The sequence below is a fragment of the Acomys minous genome (assembly GCF_964271855.1).
Source record: "Acomys minous genome assembly, chromosome: 3".
Taxonomy (NCBI): Eukaryota; Metazoa; Chordata; class Mammalia; order Rodentia; family Muridae; genus Acomys; species Acomys minous.
In genome coordinates, this window is record NC_140485.1 from 67,364,996 (window position 1) to 67,385,492 (window position 20,497).

At 55.0% G+C, this 20,497-nt stretch overlaps 1 protein-coding gene across 1 annotated transcript; it reads left to right on the forward strand.

The window, feature by feature from the left end:
• Positions 1-1,597: 1,597 nt before the first annotated feature.
• PEDS1 (plasmanylethanolamine desaturase 1) lies at positions 1,598-19,173 on the forward strand. The gene is made up of 6 exons (XM_084777192.1): positions 1,598-1,815; positions 9,620-9,739; positions 15,216-15,307; positions 16,388-16,532; positions 17,489-17,701; positions 18,229-19,173. The coding sequence occupies exons 1-6, from the start codon at positions 1,692-1,694 to the stop codon at positions 18,348-18,350; spliced, it is 816 nt and encodes a 271-aa protein (XP_084633318.1). The 5' UTR covers positions 1,598-1,691; the 3' UTR covers positions 18,351-19,173.
• Positions 19,174-20,497: the final 1,324 nt, after the last annotated feature.

Here is a 20,497-nt window from a genome sequence, read left to right on the forward strand (position 1 = left end):
TACAGGGTGCCATCTGTCAAAATACCTACTGCTAAGTCTGAAAACCCGTGTTTGATCCCCGGGACACACATGGCGAAAGGAGCAAGCCAACCCCAGTGCTGTCCTCTGACCGCCGCAGGATACACTACACAAACACACATGCGTGCGCGCGCGCGCGTGCACACACACACACACACACATACACACACAAAAAAAAAAAAGAAAAGAAAAAGAAAAGAAAAATCCTCCTTCCTTTTCAGCAGACATCAGAGATCCTGAGCTGAAGAATAGTCAAAGAGTAAGTTCAGCTTATCTGCCTTGTCTGTCAGTCACAGGGTTTGGCCACCGAGGCGATCTAGCAGTAATCTGCAACCTCAGCCTGCTTGTTAGTAGGCACACGTGCATTTTGGGAGGATCTGAGACCCAGCACCCACCGAAGCAAGTCAGCATACCCTGACACCCCAAATCTAATTGTACAGTTAATACAAGAGCCCGGCTGCCAGCCTCACTGGAACCAGGAGGGACTTGGGCCGGAGACTGTCGGGCGGGCATAAGAAAGAGCAGGGAAGGAGCGGAGAACTGCCTGGGCACAGAGACACCTCGGGGAGGAGGGGGAGCACAGGGTAGGGGCAGCGTGGAGGCTGGCAAGAACCAAGATGCAGCCTTGAAAAGATTCTTCAGATTAAAAAAAAATCTCCTCCAAATTTATTATATAATTTGGATTTATATTGTGTTTTCTTTTTGTTTATTTTGTTTTGGTTTGGTTTTGGTTTTTCGATTCTTCGGATCTTAAGTTCCCTCCGCGGGGCCTCGTCTCAGTCCTGCAGTCTCTGGGACAGACCCTGTTTTTCACCCTCTAAGGACGAGAGAGACTGCAGCTCTCTTAATTGCTGATGTTCTAAAGACGGGACATTCGGTGAGTCCGAATTCATTCAACCCGTTTTAGCTTCTAACGTCTGCCAGGCAAAGCAGTCCCCCTCCCTCCCCGACCCCCCCCCCCCCCCCCCGCGCCTTCAGGAACCCCTTTCAAGGTATGAAGACTTTACTCATGACAAGCCCTGACAAGCGTGAGGGGTGATGTCACAGTGACCACAGGAAGGGGCACCCCAGCAGGTGGCCATGAGGGCCTCTTCTAGGCAATGTCACTAGTTATGTTCTGCGATTGAATCTTGCAATGTAGCCCAGGTTGTCCGCACTTGCAGGTAGCCCAGGCTGGCCTCGAACGCGAGACTCTCCTGGGCAGCGAAATGAAACGTAGCGCATGCAGCCGGTGTGCCGCTCCGCCGAGCAGCTTCCGGGCATATGCCTATCCGGCAGCCGCCGTGCACTCAGTAGGCGCTTTGCGGAGCGCGCCGAAGTCCAGGCGCAAACCAATGCACCGGCGCGTACTCCTTAGCTCGGGCGCGGCACGCAAGCCTGCGGGGCGCAGCGGGGACGCGCACACCCACCCTCCCTTCCGCGCCCAGCTGCGTCCAGCTGCGATCCCGCCCCGCGGTGCCGCGGAAGGCTGGGGCTCGGCGGCCTGCGATTGGCGGGGCGCGGCGCGGGCGCGAGCCCCGATTGGCTGTGACGCGCAGCCCTGCCGAGGCCCCGCCCCCGGCCGCCGCGCCCCGCGCCGGCCGGTCATTGGGCGGCGTGATCTCGCCGCGGTTCCGCGGCCGCCGCCGCTGCCGCCGCAAGCAGAGCGCAGCGGGCGGGCCGGGCGACGGGCCATGGCGGGCGCCGAGGACGCGCCGGGCCGGCAGCCGGAGCTGGACGAGGATGAGACGGCGGAGGGCCGGCGGTGGGGCGCACAGCACGCTGGAGCCCGCGAGCTGGCGGCGCTCTACTCACCAGGTAGGACGGGGCGGCGGGCCTGCTGGCTGATGGGTGCTCGGCTCCCGGCCCGCCCCGACCGAACCCCAGGCGATCGAACGTCCGGACCCCAACCCATCCGGAGTCCACGGATCAGAACCCCAGCCTATTCGAACTTCACCTTGATCTGAACCCCAACCCATTAGAGCCCCCACGGATCCCCGCGCAGCCTCCCCAAAAGCCCGAGATCTGAACTCCAGCTTGTTTGGACGCCCTTGGCTCTGAACCCCACTCCATCCGAGCCCGATCGATCCCCATCCGAATCCTACCCCCATCCCAATCCCAGCCTCCACCCAAAGCCGAACTCCAGGGCTTCCAACTTTCAAAGAACACACCCAGGACTAGGGACCCCCAACCAGACCTTTTCCTATTCCTAGCTTTACGCTTTGGGGCTGCAAAGACACTCCTAGATCGAGGAAAAGCCCCATTGCATGGCACATCCGGAGTCCTAGATCCAGAGCACGTTGAACAGTTTAGGAACTCCACCCTGGCCTGCCTTGTGTCCCCAGGTCCAAGGCTTCCGGTTCTCAGGCCCCCAAGCTTTAAGACAGCTCCTCAGACACAGGCACTGCCTTGAGCCGCCTAAACTCACATACTGCCCTAACCCCCCCCCCCCCCCGCCACACACACACGTTAGGAGTCTACACCCTGTGCATTTTTCTAGGGCCCTCGGTTGTAAACTGACCTACCCCCAATCTGGGACTATCAGCCCTCCAGCTGCTAGGCCCGCAATTTGGATCTCGGCTGCAGAGTGTACGGGGGCACTCTTTGCCCAAGCCCGTCATGGTGCCTGCTTCAGTAGCTGCAGTGAACTTATCCCCTCCCCCTCCTCATGGGCCGGTCAGCCCTCACCGCTGCGACTCACTCTGGCTCTGTCTTCTCCACACAATGTGTACTAGCTTCTCATTAGGACTTTGTCGGGTACCCTTGTTCCCCAGCCCTTATCGCCACCCAGAGCCCCTCGTCCTGCCTCTACCCCGTCCCCCAAGGTCAGGTCCCCTTGGCTCCCTGCCTTGCTCTTAGCCTAACAAGCGCTGGCTCCATCCTGTGCTCCAGCGGACCCTTAGCAATCACATCGCCTGACTGGGTGTCTCCAGAGGCTGAGAAAACGCCTGTGCACTCCAGGGTCAGATGACAGCCTGAGGCCCCTCTTCCAGGGTGTCGCCATGAGTCGGCTTTGTTGTTCAACACTCTGTTCTTTCTTCTTTGGTTGGGCAGCTACCGGGCACCGCCGTGGCCTGGGTGGGGCTGAGGCCACTGCCCGCTTGGCTCCCTGCCCTGACTGTCATGGGTTTGGTGCTCTTTCAACTGTAAGTGGCATGTACTATTGGGCCATTGGCTCTCCCTCTTTGGGTCCTAGGTCCTTGAGGACTGACCCCACCTTGAGTCTGTATGCATGTTTTTCCAGCTCGTCTTGGTGCTTGGTCTGTTCTACTGGGTCCTTGGCTCACGAGCAAACACCCCGCCTCCGGACCTGCGCTCCCTGAGGGAGGCTGGTGGCATTCATAGTGCTTAGCTGGGTGGCCCGGGACATGCCTTCTCCCTCACTCCCCAGCTCTGGTGTCCTTCCTCGCCCACGGGAGCAAGTGAAGTTTCTCCTCCTCCTGTGTCCTTACAATCACCCACTGTAGTGACGCCTCTATGGGGCACTAGGGCCTCCTTGTAGTCCCTGTGACTCACCTAGCCCGCTGCCCTTCTCTGAGCGTGGAGCAAGCCTTGTCCTGCTGCTCCTCAGGCATACAGCCTAATACCTGAAAATGGAGTTAAAGATTCATAGTGGGTGGGCTGTGCTGTGCTGTCCCCAACAGCCTACTCTCTACAGGCCCCAAATGTTTCCTCTTGCTTTTCCCTGGGGGCCACCTCTCACCCCTCCTTTGTGATTCCTTACCTTATCAGTCCCTAAGGAACAGGCCAGAAGGTTCAGACACCCTCAGTCAAGGCCTTGTCTCCTGCCCTGGAGAGAAGGAAAGACTGGTCAAACTGGTTCCTCCAAGTTCTCCTCACAGTGGGTCTCCCTCTGCCTGTCTCTGTCCACCGAGCTGTGTGTTCTTAGAGACGTGCCTTGACCTCTCTGGTCCTGACCTGTGAGATGAGAGAGCGGGCCTGCTGGAGATCCTGCACCTAATGATACATGGATTCTGGTTTCTATTCTTGGCCCTGAGGGCAAAGCTGCCGGCAAGACTTGACCTGGCATTTTGCTTAAGGAGACAGGCAGCGAGCCCCTCCCCCAAATAATGGAAATGGGGTTGCAAATGGCAGGAAGCAAAAGTGGCAGGAAGAGTATTAGGGAGGGGGTTGACTGTAGGAGGCCATGTCAAGCTTTGTTGAAAGGACGGCGATGGAACGCAGCTGGAGAGAGGAAGGGCAGGAGGGAAGGGACATGGAGAGAGCAAGTGGAAAAGCCCTGAGGTGGTCATGTGCCTGGCACAGCCAGGGAACAGAAGGAACCTGTGGCCTGGAACAGAGCGAGAAGTCCCTGGGTCCCAGGACTGGATTCTTGAGATTCCTGTGACCAAAGGTGGTTTGTCACTTAAGAGCTGATAGCATAAATGAACAAAGGTGGCATTTATTGAACACTTACTTGTTATAGGTATTTCCCCACGTGCTGTCGTGTCTTCAAACACCAGACCTATTCAGGGTTAGGCTGCTGCCGTAAAAAGGCAAGGGGATGCCTGCAGCTTTGGCATCTGGCTTTCAGGGAAGCCGTGGCACCCTAGGACCACCCTGTCCATGTCTGTGGAGGCTTAGCACAGGATGGTAACCTTCCCTGCTCCGCTGTGTTACCCACAGGACCAGGACAGATGACGTGGTTGCATTTCCTATTACCTGGCTTTCACCTTGGCTATAGAAGTTAGTCAAGGCTAGGCAGTAGTGGTGCATGCCTTTAATCCCAGCACTTGGGAGGCAGAGGCAGGTGGATATCTCTGTGAGTTCGAGGCTAGCCTGGTCTACAGAGCGAGCTCCAGGACAGCCAGAGCTATTACACAGAGAAACTCTGTTTCCAAAAAAAAAAAAAAGTTAGCCAAAAGTTTGAGGATACCAGTGGAGCCTGTTTGTGGGGTTAGTGGCAGGCACAGGGCCTGGTGTGTGTGTGTGTGTGTGTGTGTGTGTGTCTGTGTGTGTGTGTGTCTGTGTGTGTGTGTGTCTGTGTGTGTGTGTGTCTGTGTGTGTGTGTGTGTGTGTGTCTGTGTCTGTGTGTGTGTCTGTGTGTGTGTCTGTGTGTCTGTGTGTGTCTGTGTGTCTGTGTGTCTGTGTGTGTGTGTGTGTGTGTGTGTGTGTGTGTGTGTAGTTCTGACCAGGGTGGGCAGGAGTGAGGCAGTCGTGGCTACTGTAGATGTTGGGGCCCTGGCATTAGGCTTCGTTCTGTGCAGTGTTGGAACCATTGAAGGTCTTGCTCAATGCTCCCCTCTGCGTTGGAGTTCCCCAGCACTAAGCCAAGAGCTGGGGCTGAGAGGAGCCTAGTGGGTTTGCTGGGTCCTCCCTCCCATCTTCTTGGGTGAGGTGGCAGCCAGAGGTACCAGCTGCAGCCTGCCATGTAAGCCACTTCATAGGTGCCCCAGCTGTAAGGATGACAGAAGGGTGCCAGATCCAACTGTCCCATCAGCCTGGACAGCTGTGACTACCCTCTGCCCTGGGGGTGTTTAGGACCACGGTGTAGTGGCCAGGCCTGTAGACCTAAGTTAGAACCGGCTTCAGTCCAAAATGGGCCTGACTGTGGGATCTGTCCCTGGCCAGGGCTGGTCCCACTGCACTGGCCTAAGCGCCTCTGTCTCCACCTCGGTCAGGCTTTCTTGCTGGTCTTCTCCCTATGGTCTCATCTTCATATGTCCCTGGTTTCTGCTTTCTTATCCCATTTGTCCCCTGTGTCTAGTCCTGACCTCTCTGTCTCTCTTGTCCACTCTCTGTGGTGCACAGGTTCTCCTGATGGCCTGAGGCCAGCACCAGTGTAGGTTATTTGAGGCAGGCTGATGCCAAGCTTGTGCTGTGAAGGGTAGATGGGTCTGCCTCCCCGCCCAAGCTCCACGTCCAGCTCACGCATGGGCAGTCACTGCTGCACCTTGGGCCAGATTATCTATCTGTACCTGTCCCTCTAAGCCAGGAACAGGCTTTCAGGTGGAGGCCAGGACACCTGGGTCTTTCTTTTGGGGAGGGTTGGTTTTTTGAGACAGAGTTTCTCTGTGTAGCCCTGGCTGTCCTGGACTCGCTTTGTAGACCAGCCGGCCTCGAACTCACAGCGATCCACCTGCCTCTGCCTCCTGAGTGCTGGGATTAAAGGCATGCGCCACCATGCCCAGCAACACCTGGGTCTTGAGTAAAGGCCTCCCCACCTTCCTAGCCTGCGCCATTTGTCAAGTTGGTTCTGTTTAGGTCTCCCGACTTCGTGGGCTGCAGGGCTGGTGGCCTGAGTCACAACCTACACAGTTACTTGGTCTCCCCAGCACTGGGAAGACCGTCCTAAGGCACAAGGCTGGTGTGCGGGGCAGGCAGCATGTTAGCGTGTTGTGTATGCGTGGTTTCTGTAGGTCAGGACTGAGGTCCATCCGCAGCCAGACCCGGGTCCAAAGTGAGATAAGACTCAGACTTCAGGGCCGTTCTGCCCAACAAGGCGAGAACCGGACATCTCAGCAACTGGGAAAGTCCAGACCTACAGTTTCCAGGCAAGGACCCACGTCCAACTCTCTGCTTCAGCCTGGGCCTCACTTTGGATTTCAAAACTCTTGACCACAGAGGCTAGCCAGACAGCCCTGAAAACAGTTGGGGGACTTGCTGGACCTGGAACCCATACATAGCCCCTTGTTTGGTGACTGTTGCCCAGCCTGGAGCTACAGCCCTGTGTTTTCAGGGCTAACAAGAGCAAGGGGTGTTTATGTTTTTAAGTTTTTGACAATGTTTTTTTTTGTTTTGTTTTGTTTTAAATAAAAGCAAACCTGAGCCGGGCATGGTGGCGCACGCCCTTAATCCTAGCACTCGGGAAGCAGAGGCAGGTGGACGGCTGTGAGTTTTTGGCCAGCCTGGTCTACAAAGCAAGTCCAGGACAGCCAAGGCTGCACGAAGAAACACTGCCTTGAAAAACCGAGAGGGGGCGGGGGAGAGAGAGCAAACCTGACCAGAGGATCCTGCTGGCAGCCACAACTGGTCCCCATATGGTGGGCACCAGCCGTTGTCACCATTATGTTTCAGTCTACTCCTTGGCTGTGATGATGCCCACTTTTCGGCCACAGGCACCAGCCATTGTCATTGCTATCGTCACTGTTTCTGTCCACCCCTTGCCTGTGACTTTGCCTATCTTTCATCTCTCACTCCGTGCAGGTAAGCAAGCAGTTTGACAGTGAGAGTGCCCTGTCCCTGTGTCTCTTCCTGTGTTCCTTTCTCCCACCCCTGGGGCTTCCTGCTTCTGAGCCCTGGGCCCTACACACAAGCAGGAACCGGAAGAGGGAGGCAGGCGGTGATCTAAACAGGGCTTAGAAACAGACCAGTTGAGAGAAGGAAAGACTGGAAGAAGCTCCAGGCCCAGGTCTGCTCCTGTGGCCTCTGGGGGCCTTGCCTTTCCTTGGCCTTAGTGTCCTCTTCTGTATATGGGCAAAGGGTGAGTGACCCTGAGCTCCCCTCCCGCAGTGTCAGCCTTCTCTTGGGTCCGCTGCCTTAGCTCTGGTTCCAGCGGTCAAGAACAACCTGTTCCTCCAAGGGACACAGGTGAAGTCTAGTCTTTGCTTCCTGCCTAGGGCTGAGCATGGGACGGGGTGTGGGGTGTGTCAGAGGATCACAGAGCAGGAGATGAGGTAGAGGTTTCTAGACTCCAGTCAGGGGAGGTATGTGTGTGTGGGGGGGGGAGCTGCAGCAGCCTGGCTTGGGCCTTCACTAACCCCATACAGGAGCCTTCACCAGGACAGCAGTGTGATAGAGTACAGGACCAGCACAGGGGCTGCAGAAGCAGGCCAGGGGTGGCTGGGAGGAGACCACAGCTTCCCTCTGTGGCTGGCACGCTGAGCCTCCATCTTTTTGTCTGTAGCCTCTGCTTCTGGGCAGGTTATTGGTGCTGGGTCACCGCTGGCTGGATGCTAAACGCCAACCGTGATCCCATTGTCACCATTAAGGGTCTTCTGGCCCCTGGGACCAGCTGCCTGGGAAACAGGCACAAGGCTTGCCACTCATGTGGTAGTTTTTATTTATTTATTTAAATAAGTTGTCAATCACATGGTAGTTTTTCTTTCTTTTTTATTTATTTATTTATTTATTTATTTAAAATTAAACGTCAAGCTGGGCATGGTGGTGCACACCTTTAATCCTAGCACTTGGGAAGCAGAGGCAGGAGGATCACTGTGAGTTTGAGGCCAGCTTGGTCTACAAAAGTAAGTCCACGACAGCCAGGACTGTTAACACAGGGAAGCCTGGTATCAGAAAAATCTTTAAAAAAAAAAAAAAAAAAAAAAGACCAAACAAACAAATAAATAAAATTAGTTGTCAAAAGAAAACAACTTGGTGTGGTATATCAAAGAGAGTATGTGGAAGGCAACCCCGGGTGGTCTAGAGGCGGTCTTCTTTACGTTTCCCCACACACGCCTTTGTTTATTTAGTGTTTATGAGTACCTGTGTCACAGTGTGTGTGTTCTGGAGGTCAGAGGACAACTTGTGGGAGTTGGCTCTCCCCTTTCATTATGTAGGAGGTCCCAGGGCCTGACCTGGTCATCAGGCTTGGCAGCAAGTGCCTCTGCCCCCTGCAGCCTCTTACTGGCTCCCCTGTACGTGGTCTCATGTGGTACCACACCCGAGCATAGGGGCCTTCCGCCTTCTCTTGCTGCGCTCTGGACACTCCCATCCCTCGCTGTTAAAATGTTTACACAGATTTTATTCTTATTTGTTGTGTGTGTGCGTGTACATGTGTGGGACAGAGAGCAACTCTCGGGAGTCAGTTCTCTCCTAATGTGTGGGATCCATGCACTGATCTCAAGTGTCCGTGCTTTGTGGCAACCTCCATTTTCCAGCTGGTCCAGCTCCATGGCCGTTTTTCTGTCTGCTCACGTTGTTCTCTGTATCTCCGTAGAACTTGGACAACACAGAGAGCCCGTGGGGGGGGGGGGGGCGTGGGCTCTGGCTCCTCCCCAGCTGTGGACACTTGGGTGATGTCACCTCCACCAAAGCCACAAGGAATGACCCTGCTTGTCTAAGCTTATGTGTCTATAAACTGTGACTGCATTTAAAGTAAAAAGCTTATCAAGTCCCCAGATCCGGCATCTTTTTAGTCACCTGTAGCCTTGCGGGGGGGGGGGGGGGAGTGGCGGCACACTCCTGCCAGGTTGGTTGCAGGCATCCAGGTGCCAACCCTGGAAGACCTAATGTCCCCAACACCCTGTTTTCTTTGGCCTTGGGGCTGATACTTTTGTCCTGCTACATGGATGCTGGGCAGGCTCCGGATGTCCTGCAATTGGGGGATCAAAGACCAGCCATGACCTCTCCCTATAGATGGTCACCTACCCGGGGAACAGAGAGTGCTAGGAAGCTTGAGTTAAAATGCAAGGAGGTCATTCAAGTTCCCTCAGCAGTGCCCAGAAAGCCTAAAGGGAGACCAGCACTGGGACCTGTCTGTCAGAGAATTGGCACTCACAGGCCCAGACTCATGGGCCTGTGCCTCGTGCTCAGTGTCCTGCTTTTGCCAAAGCCCCTTTTCTGGAGGTCAGTGTTGCTGCTGTCTGTGAGATGGATGGTTGGGGGTGCTTGGCACAGTCCGCTCCCACACTACCTCCCGAGGAGCCTCACAGTGCCTCACTCTGCCCTCCTCCCTCCACAGGCAAGCGCCTCCAAGAGTGGTGTTGTGTGATCCTGTGCTTCAGCCTGATCGCCCATAACTTGGTCCACCTCCTGCTGCTGGCCCGCTGGGAGCACACACCCCTCGTCATCCTGGGTGTTGGTAAGTGCCAGGGCCCCTCTGGAGGTCATTCGCCATTGTGTGAGCGAGCAGGTGAGCGCTCCAGGTGGTCTTGCATCAAGGACAAGCTGCTGGAGCATCTTGGGGCTCACTTCCGCCCCCAGCTCCTGTCCTGTTGTTGCATTCTGCCCTCAGCATTCTTCTTTCAGAATGCTTCTGGAATCCAGCCACCCCTCCCCCACTCCCTTCTCCCAGCTGCTTTCCAGGCCTCCCACTTCCCTGTCCAGTGTGCTGGCATGGTGGCCACTCTGTTTGACAGCCGCAACCTCAGCACTCCCTGCTTGTCAGCCATACTGGCCACACACTCTCAGCACATGCACGCTTGTGCGTGCGTGCGTCACACACCACCTCCCTTGGAGGCTTTGTACAAGCTGTTCACTGTGCCTATAGCCCTGGCCCCTCAAACAAACAGCCCTATTGAGTGTGGAGGGGCAAGCCTTTTTGGTTTTTCGAAGCAGGGTTTCTCTGTGTAGCCTTGGTTGTCCTAGACTCACTTTGTAGATCAGGCTGGCTTTGAACTCACAGTGATCCGCCTGCCTCTGCCTCCCAAGTGCTGGGATCAAAGGTGTGCACCCACAAGGTACAAACCTTTAATCTCAATACTTGGGAGGAAGATCTCTGTGAATCTGAGGCTGGTCGGGCTTACAGAGTGAGACCCTATCTCAGAAAATACATTGACAAGCAAAGCCTTGCCACACACTCTATCCCTGACCTTGCTGGGTCTTTTTCTGTTTCATCCACTGCTATGTCTCCAGCCTTAGCTACGAGGTCTGGCTGGCACATGGCAGGTATTGAGAATTCATCGAGTTGGGGTAGGGCACATGGGGCGGGGTACTATTGCTAGGAAAGCCTCCTGGCCAGCCATGGAGGGTAAGGTGCATGTTCTTGATGAGGAACTAGGGGGTCAAAAGAGGGACCTGCAAGGTACGTACCCCCTCAAACCTGAAACACACGTAGTCGTAACTCCCAGTTGCATTCCAGGCTCCAGCTGGCTCCGTGTCCCTCCTTTCCTGCCTTCTGTCCACTGCCTCAGGCATTTACTCAAGGAGCCGTGGTACCCTTGGTCCTCCCTGGCATTCAGTCTCTGTGGTTTTGCTTCTATGGTCTCATTAAGAGCATTCTGTCTGCCTAAGCCAATAGTGTACAGGCCTGCTAATCAAGCTCCCTCTCCGTCCAGGGTAGAGCCAGGCTTACCTGCTCCATCCTGGAGAGCCCAGGCACCACCCCCACCCCCACCCCCGCAGGAGTCCCCTAGAACCCCTCAATAGGAGCACTTAACCTCAGAGTTGGGAGGCTCCTATAGCCCAGACTAGGCTGGGCTGGCTGCTGCAGATGTCATGAACATTAAGGCTACGGCGTGTCGTCTCCTGGGGCTGTCCTCTGCCTACTGGCCCTCACCGAGGCACTCTATCCACACCCTCCCTACCTGAGACCTGGGTTTCCGCAGTTCCCTGCCCCATCCTCACAACTGAGGTGGCCAGCTCTTCCACTACATCCAGCTCCTGGGCTGATAAGAGCAAGTAATCCCCTGATAGCAGTGTTTGCACAATCCTCAATCGATTTAAATAGCCGCCCTGATTTGTCTGTTAACATGCAGGTAGCCGCTGTAGGCACTGTGCCAGCTTGTTGCTATCTCTCCAGCAGTTCCCAATGCCCCAGGCAGCCCCGGAAACCAGAGCTCAAACTGAAGGGATTCCAGTTGGTAAAGCCAGGCCTATGTGATGCAATGCCTGAGCTGATCAAGATAAAGCTATGGTTGTTAACAGCCTGAGAGGAGGAGATGCAGGAAGAGACTTGTGTCTGAGGCAGCACAGCAAGTGCAAAGGCCCTGAGGCTTCTGTGAGCCAGCGCATCCAGGGAGAACTAGTCAAAGGAAAGAGGCTCAGTGGCAGCTCACTGGCCAGGATGGATGAGTGGGACAGGACCTTGGGGGTCTGGACCGTGGGTTTATCTTGAGTGCTGTGGGGAGTCACTGGTGAGTTTCCCATGGGAAGATGATTTCTGGTGCTGGGAGCCAAGGAGCAGGAGGTAGTGGATTTTTCAGACTCAGAGGAGCTGTGCAGTTTAGCTCTATGGGCACTCGGGCTGTTGGAAGGTGAGTGGCAGGTAGGGTATATGAAGGGTTTTATCCCAAATTCAGCCCGAGATATGAGCGGGTGGCAGGGGAGAAACAGGAGTAGCCTAGGGGAGACCGTGGCTGGAAAAACAGGAACAGGGCCAAGCAGAGGCCAGGAACGGGGAGAACTGAGAGGGCAGCGGGGCTCAGAGAAGGCTTCACCAGTTCCGGCAGCACAGTGGCCTGGTGGTGCAGAGAAGGAACCTGGCCCTAAAGGTCACTGGTGACTGACAAGGACAGTGTGTGGGGAGGAGCCACTCATCCCCTTGTGGGGAGCACAGCACACTAGGGACTGCAGTGGGTCCTTGAAGGAGCAGCTCAGAGATGCAGGAGAGCAGGCGTCTGCCCTGAGACCAGGAGGGAGGCCATGCTGTGTCTGCCTAGTCTGTCCGCCTCTCACCTCCACCCAGCCTTCACGCTGTCGGTGTCGCTGGTAGAGCCATCCCTGTCCCCTTCCCAGTATCTGCAGGGAAGAGTGGTGACCAGACCGAAGCTGCTCCCAGGGTGAGCCAGCCGCCAGCCACCACCAAGGCTAGAACAAAGAGACTTCTGTACGCCCGTGTCTGCCACCCTGCCCCCCATTAGAGGAGACTCTTGGGCAACCGGATGGCCTGGAATTGGTGCCCTAGAAACACCAATGAGACCTCAGGAATTGAGAGCCATTTCCTCATATAGTAGAAAAGGAAGGTCTCTCGCCCAGATCATCCCTGACACCAGCGCAGAGCATGTCCCCGTGAGTGCCAGGTGCCAGCCATCTATCTGACAGGTGGCAAGACCACGGCTTGCAAATGGATTCCAGGCTCAGGCTGCGGGCAGCTGCCACTGGGCAGCCCGTGCTAGGACCCAGAGCTCTGCACCCTTGCACCTGTTTGGCTAGCTGCTGCTAGTTAAGGGACATGAGGCTGAGTATAGTCATCTTGCTCCTCCATGGGTGTGACCTTGGACAGCCCCCCCTGCCGACCTCAGGATCTCTGCAGCCTCTGGCAGGCCAGATGTGAAGGGTAGTTAACACTGCTTTGGCAGACGGTTATCTTTTCGTTCTGAGACAGGGTCTTGAACCCTGTGCCTTCAGAGATGACCCTGAACTCCAATCTTACCCCTTCACCTTCAGCATGCTGGGATTATGTGGTGGCTGTTTCTGCGTTACTGGGACCAAACCCAGGGGACTCTGGGGCTCTGTGTGTATGAGATAAAAACTGTCAGTGGGGCACAGCTCAGCAGTGGTTTTTTGTTTGTGTGTGTGTGTGTGTGTGTGTGTGTGTGTGTGTGTGTGTGTGGTGGTGGTGTTTTGTTTTTTGTTTTGTTTTTTTAAGGCCAATTCAGGTTTACTGGGATTGTGGTAGGAAGCAGGCTTTTAAGCCCCACGCTTAGTGCCTAGTGGGGCTGCTCTATGCCTGGACTCTACCGCTGGTCACTTCCCTTTAGTTTCATAGCCAACGCCCCTTTCCTATCCCAGGCCCCCATCTAGGCTACCACAGTCTGGTCACTTGTCACACCCCTCGTTTAGGATCACTGGGCTGTGGCAGTTTCTCAGCCATAGCCCAGGCTACCTTTGCTTTCTCTGTGTAGCCCAGGCTGGCCTGGAACTCCTGATCCTCCAGCCTCGGCCTCCTGAGTGCTGGGGTTACAGAGGCACACCGCCACACCTGGCCTCCTGCTATGCTTTTGAGCAACGCTGGGGGTGGAACTCAGGCCCTTGCACATGCTAGGCAAGCAGTCTGCCTTGCTCTGACTCCTTACCAGCAATCTTGGCCAACTCAGGGGCCACTGCTTGGAATTTGTAGGATGCCCCTCCAAGGCCATTTTGGTATAAGCAGAGTAGGTCAGCAGAGCAGGCAACTGCAGCTTGCCACTGTGAGAGGTCACTTTGCCCTGGATCAGGAGGCAGAAAGCACCTTCTGGGTTACTCTTTATTTATTTATTTTTTCTGAGACACAGCCCAAGCTTAAGTGAGAGCGAGGCCCGCCCAATGCACTTTCCTAACTCCACTGACAGCTCTGTGTCACCCTGCCTTGACTCTAATACTGTTCTGCCATGTTCCGATCACAGAGGATTAACTGCCGAGGACAGTTAAGGGGAAGGAGCTTAACCACACAGACCTGGCCTTGGTCCATAAGGCTCAGCGGAGATGAGCCATAGAAGGCTGTGGTGTGCTGGTTTAAAAGCAAAAGTGACAACCACCCCCCCCCCCAAAAAAAATCATTTTTGTGGTATCAAACAGAAGCCAGGCATAGTGGCACACGCCTTTAATCCCAGCACTTGGGAGGCAGAGGCAGTGGATCTCTGAGTCTGAGGCCAGCCTGGTCTACATAGCAAGGTCCAGGACAGCCAAGGTTACATGGTGAGACCCTGTCTCAAAAGAGGAAGAAAAGGTGTCATCCTGGGGTCTGGTGGATGGATCAGAGCTCACATCCCAGCATTCTTATAGAGACTCCAAGTGCATACAGCAGCCTGCTTGTAATCGCAGCCCTGAGGAGGTGGAGACGGGGTCTCCAGGGCAAGCTGGCAGGCTAGGCTAGACTAGCCAAAGCCTCAAGAGGGGAGAATGGTGGAAGGACACTGCTGGCCACTCTGCTTCAGTTTCCCCATGGGTCCTGCTAATGCCAGATTTGGATCTCAAGGCAGGTTAGGAGCCAGCTGTGCCACATGTTTGACTTGGCCACCTTACTTCTCCCCAAGCCCAAGGTTCACTTCTGTCAAATGTGCTAAAGGCTACTGACAAAGAGTTCTGACACCCCCCACAGACAAAGGGTCAAGTCCTCTTGAGACACTGCTGCTTAAACAGTCACCACTGCACTCTGTCACCTTCACCACTCACGCCTTACAGGAGGAAACTGGGACACACACAGATGTTAAGTCACATCTAAGATGTCGCACAGCTCATGTGTGATAGAGGTGGGAGTACGGTCCTGATCCGAAGGCCTGTGGGGACTGCTGGCCTCGCCCTGAGTACCCCAGGCTAGTTCTGAGCAGATTAAAAGCAAACAAAGGAAAAGCCTGAAGGTTCGAGTTCATTGCCGATAAAAGCTAGCTGGGGTAGGTGGGATGGAGGTGTATTTGCAGGTGAGGCACTGCTTTTATTTGTTGTAGCCCAGGCTAGCCTCAAACTCTGGATCCTCCTGCCTCAGCCTCCTGAGTGCTGGGCCCTTGATACCTAGTCCAGGAAGGCAGTGTTGCTCTCACCACAGCAGGGGTCCGCTCTGTGCAGACCTGAGCCAGGACCTCCCACCCTCCTGTGATAATGAATAGCAAAAGGGCAATGGGGGGGGGGGTGGCCTCTGGTGGGAGGGATTGGGGGTGTCTGCATGCCTCTGCCCTGGCTTATACTCTTGTTGCCCACAGTTGCTGGGGCTCTCGTCGCTGACTTCCTGTCTGGCCTGGTACATTGGGGTGCCGATACATGGGGGTCTGTGGATCTGCCCATTGTGGGAAAGGTGCGTATGCCAGGCTGTGTGACTGGGCCAAAAAAAAAAAAAAAAGAAAAGAAAAAGAAAAAAGAAACCAAACTGGTTTTATCAGGCAAGGATTCTGACTCAGTCAGTGCCAAATTAAAGCCCCACTGAGCCAGAGGGACTACCTTTTCAGATTCATGCCCTCTGGGTCTGAGCTCAGGCCTCCACCCCTGGCTGCCTAGAGAATTCTTTCACCTAATGGCAGCTAAACTCCCAGAACCTGATCCCATTGGTCCAACTGTCATCACCCTGCAGCCAATCACTGCCAGGGACATGCATGCACTCTGGTGAGCCATTCCTGGGTCTGCGCTCACTCAAGGCCGGCTCCATTTAGCAGCATGAGCTGGAAGTTTGGCGGGGAGGGGTAGGCTTGGCTACTCATAGAAGCAGGAGCTTGAGGGCCAGGTAGGCAGGATCCCCTTTATGTGGGGCCTCTTCACCTGCTTCGGGGTGGAGGTTGTCTCCAAGGGCCTCACGCATGGGTGAGGAGACTGGGGCCCAAAAGGATTGGGGAAGGTCCCCCAGCAGTGTTGGAAACCATCTTGCACTGCACCCTGCCAAACTCGGCCCAGGGAGGGTGTGTTGTGTGGCAGTGGCAGGTACAGGACGGGAAGCTGCAGGAGGGGAGCTCAGGCGTCGTGTTTGGGGTCCGGATGGCACCAGCTGCCTTCGGCTGACTGGGACACCATACCTATTTTAGTAAATTAAAAAATAAGGTGCCAGGCAGCAGAAGATATTAGAGGGAGAGGTTTATTAAATGAGCGTGGGGAAGGAAGGGCTGCCCCAGAGAGACAGAGACAGGAAGAGAGAGGAGGGAGGAGAGAGAGAGAGGTGGACCTGTTCTATACACTGAGAAATCACAGGTAGGCAGACTACAGTAGAATCGTTTGTTTTTTTGTTTTTCAAGACAGGGTTTCTCTGTGTAATCTTGGCTGTCCTAGGCTCACTTTGTAGACCAGGCTGGCCTCGAACTCACAGCGATCCACCTGCCTCTGCCCTCCCGAGTGCTGCCCGGCAGGGGCAGAATCCTAATGCCTATTACTGCGCCCCCACCCCACCCAGGCCTTCATCCGTCCATTCCGGGAGCACCACATCGACCCCACAGCCATCACAAGGCACGACTTCATCGAGACCAATGGTGACAACTGCCTGGTGACACTGCTGCCGCTGCTGAACATGGCCTACAAATTCAGAACCCAAAGCCCAGGTGAGACCTGCAGCTGGGGCTGCGCAGAGTGGGCATCAGGGATAAAGGCTCCCTGGGAGCCTCCCAGGCAGTGTGTGGGCCCCTCGTGTCATTTGAAGTATCCTCCATTAGTGGGGTCCATGTAAAGGTGGGCCGAGACCGCGTTCCCCAACTTCTCAGAGCACTTTGGCTCCCGGGACCTCCTAATTTGACACACACTCCCTGAGTCACTGCCAGCCCACCCGTCAGGGGGCTCTCACTGTAAGGACTTGGGTGGAGCCCAGTATCGAGAGTCAGCCTCACATGCCCAGACCTCAGATTCAGTCCTGAAGAGGGATTTTGTTTTTTTCGAGCAATGAAAAAGAAAGACAAAATATAGACTGTGGGCTGAGGCCAGCAAGCCCTGTTTCTGAAGGGATCTCAAAGCTAGCCTGCTCATTGCCAGGCATCAGGTGAGGTGAAGCTAGCGGCACCTCGCTTTGGGAGGAACCTAAGATCTGTCCACACCCACAGGCAGGGCTGGAGTACTGCTGGGCTGACAGTCTCCCAGCAGCAGCCCCTCCCCATCCTAGGAGCCAGAAACCAAGAAACGGACTCCAAAGGCCTGTGGCTTCGCTTCTTTCCAAGATGAACTCTGTAGAGCTATTGACACCCTAGAAGCCCACAGGGCCCCACAGAGACAAAATCCTTGTCTCAGACTCTGCCCTGCCTCCCTGGCTTTGTAGATATCTTCCCTCAAGAGACACTCCTTTGAAAACATGCATGTCCTCAAGTCCTATTTCAGAGAGCCTGACCCAGTCCCTGCCTGCCCCAAACTCACACAACCCACAAGTGTCACGGAATCAGCCCAGCCCCAGTTGGCTGCCGAACCCACACTCTTACCCAGTCCCTGGGCTGAGGGGGGCCTGGGTGCACCCGGCACAGGAGCTGGTCAGCCAGGCGGGCAACTACATAAGTCCCATGCCCTTGGCCTACAGAGACCCTGGAGCAGCTGTACCCCTGGGAATGCTTCGTCTTCTGCTTGACCATCTTCGGCACCTTCACCAACCAGATCCACAAGTGGTCGCACACGTACTTCGGGCTCCCATGCTGGGTCACCGTCCTGCAGGACTGGCACGTGATCCTGCCACGGAAACACCATCGCATCCACCATGTGGCGCCCCATGAGACGTATTTCTGTATCACCACAGGTGGGTGGTGCCATCCTCAGGGTCAGGAGGTTGAAGGGCATGCAGCCGTAGTCTACCCAGTGTTCTCAGTACACATACATTTATTGAGCACCTGCTGTGTGCCAGGCCATGAACACACCCGAGCTCCTTCCCTATTTCAAGCTGCTGTGACTCCAGACACTCACCCAGCCAGCAGACAGCTTACTTGGTGCCTATTGGCTGCGCTGGGCTTAGGATCTAGCGTCAAACAAAACAGATAGAATGCCTTTGTGATTAATCCCAGCACAGAGGCAGGCGGATCTCTGTGAGTTCGAGGCCAGCCTGGTCTACAGAGCGAGTTCCAGGACAGCCAGGGCTACACCGAGAAACCCTGTCTCAAAAGACCATAAAAAGAAAAAAAACAAAACAAAAACCCCAGTGATTGGGGAAGACCTGAAGAAGGGGCCCAAGCACCTCTTGTGGAAGGTGTCTGTGCCCCCCACGGTCTTCAGCCCGTTGAAGACCCCACCTTCTCTCCTCACTTGGCCCCCTGACTGTGTCTGCTGCAGGCTGGCTCAACTACCCCCTCGAGGTGACAGGCTTCTGGCGGCGCCTGGAGGACCTCATCCAGGGCCTGACGGGCGAGAAGCCCAGAGCGGACGACATGATGTGGGCCCAGAAGATCAAGTAGTCTCCGGTCGCCAACCTTCCCCAGCCTGAACGGAAGCCATCTGCCAAATCCCTGAGACCCCTCCAGTGACGAGAAGTCCCCTGGGCTGGGCCCGGGCACTCCCTAGCCCACCCCCAGTGACAGAATACTTGAGCCACCAAGTTTCCATTTCTTCTTTTCCTTTTCTTTCCTTGGGCCTTTGTGGCCACTGAACTGCTTCAAGCCAAGCCTGACTGCAGAAGGGGAGCCCAGTCCTGCTGGCCAGCCCCACCCTGCGCTCTTGCCCTGCTCACCGGCTCCCTGGCCGGCTTAGGGGTCGCTGACTCACTTGGTCTGTCCCCGTAGAACCCCCCGGAACACTTAAATGTCCCTGGATCATGATCCTCCCTCAGCCCTGCACACTGACCCCAGAGGCCTAGGTGGGCGGGCCACCCCAGCTGCCACCCAAGGGAGGCAGAGCTAGGCAAGGGTCAAAGGGCAGCTGCTGGCAGAGAGAGGCCAGAGTCCCCTGTCCACACTCGTATACTCCCTTTCCTTTCCCTAGTCCTGTCCACATGTCCAGCCACATCTGAGGTCTCCAGTGTGAAGATCTCTTCATAGGGCACGGCCCTTGTAAAGGGCTTGGTCATTTGGGGAGGGGACCCTGTGTTCCTTCTGGCCAGTGTGTCAGAGGAGGGGAGAGAAAGGCTTTTTTATTTTGGGTTTGTTTTTTTTTTTTAAAGGTGCTTGCTTGTCAATGTAAATAATAGAAAGCCTTAATATCTTTCTGTAACACGGAGTAATATTTTAATGTCATGTTTTGGATGTATATAATATATTTATAACAAAGGAAGAATCTCCTTAACCCTGACTGCCTCGTGGTGTTTCTGGAAGGTCACATAGGGTTAGCCCTGGCCTGGGGGAGGAGACTTTATCCCCTGACACGTGTGTGTGTGTGTGTGTGTGTGTGTGTGTGTGTGTGTGTGTACATACCACATGTGTGCCTGGTACCCACAGGGGTCACAAGAGGGCACTGGATTCCTGGAGCTGGAGTTACTGATGGCTGTGTTAGGAACTAAACCAGGTCCTCTTAGGTGCTTAACCATGGAGCCATCTCTCCAGCCCTGAATTTCTGTCTTTTGAGGCAGAGTGTCATGTACTTAGAGTAACCTCACTAACTATCTATCTATCTATCTATCTATTTATTTATTTTTTAATGTGCATTAGTGTTTTGCCTGCATGTATGTGTTATGAGAGGATGTCAGATCTTGGAGTTTTAGACAGTTGTGAGCTGCCATGTGCGTGCTGAGAATTGAATCTGGGTCCTTTGGAACCATGCTCTTGACCTCTAAGCCATCTCTCCAGCCCAGCCTCACACTTCTCATGTGACCAAGGCTGGCCTTGAATTCCTGACCCCTGTACCCTCACCTCACAAGTGCTGGGGTTCCACAGGTGTGTGCCACCAATCACAAGGCCTTTCACCTAGATCATGAGAGCAGTGCTGGTTGGCCTGTCCCAGAATGCCTAATTTAGCACCTCGTATGAGTCTTGGCTCTGGCCTGGACCCAGACCAGCAAGGACCAGACTGCTGGAAGGACTGGGGTGGGTGCTGACCTAGGGAAAGAGACAATAAACACAGAAAGACATAATGCAGTTATTTTTCAAGATTCAGGGTCTCAGTATATAGCCCTGACCTGGAACTCAATCTGAAGATCAGGCTATCCTTGAACTCACAAAGATCCACCTGCCTCTGCCTCCTAAGCTCTGGGAGGCGAGCTCACAGTGCAGTTTCCTCATGGCGGATGTTGGGGCTGGAGGAGGGGCAGGGGCAGGTGGCCCTGAGGCAGGGGCAAGCTTGAGGTGATGAGCGAGACCAGCCTGCACTGAACACGGGGTAGGTGAGCTGAACAGGCACTTCCGAGGCAGCAGAATTTAGTAGTCAGGCTTTTCTGTGGCTCCAGGCAGGATGGCCTACGCCTGTAATCCCAGCATTCAGAAGGTGAAGGCCAGAAGATTACAGGTTCAAGGTCATCATTGGCTACAGAGCAAGTTTGAGGCCCGCCTGGCCTGAAGGAGAGAGAACCCTGTTTTTTAGGATTCCAAGTGTGGGATCAGAATGGTCTTGTGAGAGAACAGGTGATGTTAATCCACTAGAAGAGCAACCACCTCGTGCAGGAGCTTAGTCGTTG

Bases quoted from the DNA above. Each gene is read 5' to 3' on its own strand.
- PEDS1 (XM_084777192.1), top strand. From the start codon at position 1,692: ATGGCGGGCGCCGAGGACGCGCCGGGCCGGCAGCCGGAGCTGGACGAG. The intron at 15,308-16,387 runs GTGCGTATGCCA...CACCCCACCCAG, and splicing joins ATCTGCCCATTGTGGGAAAG to GCCTTCATCCGTCCATTCCG. The intron at 17,702-18,228 runs GTGGGTGGTGCC...TGTCTGCTGCAG, and splicing joins GTATTTCTGTATCACCACAG to GCTGGCTCAACTACCCCCTC.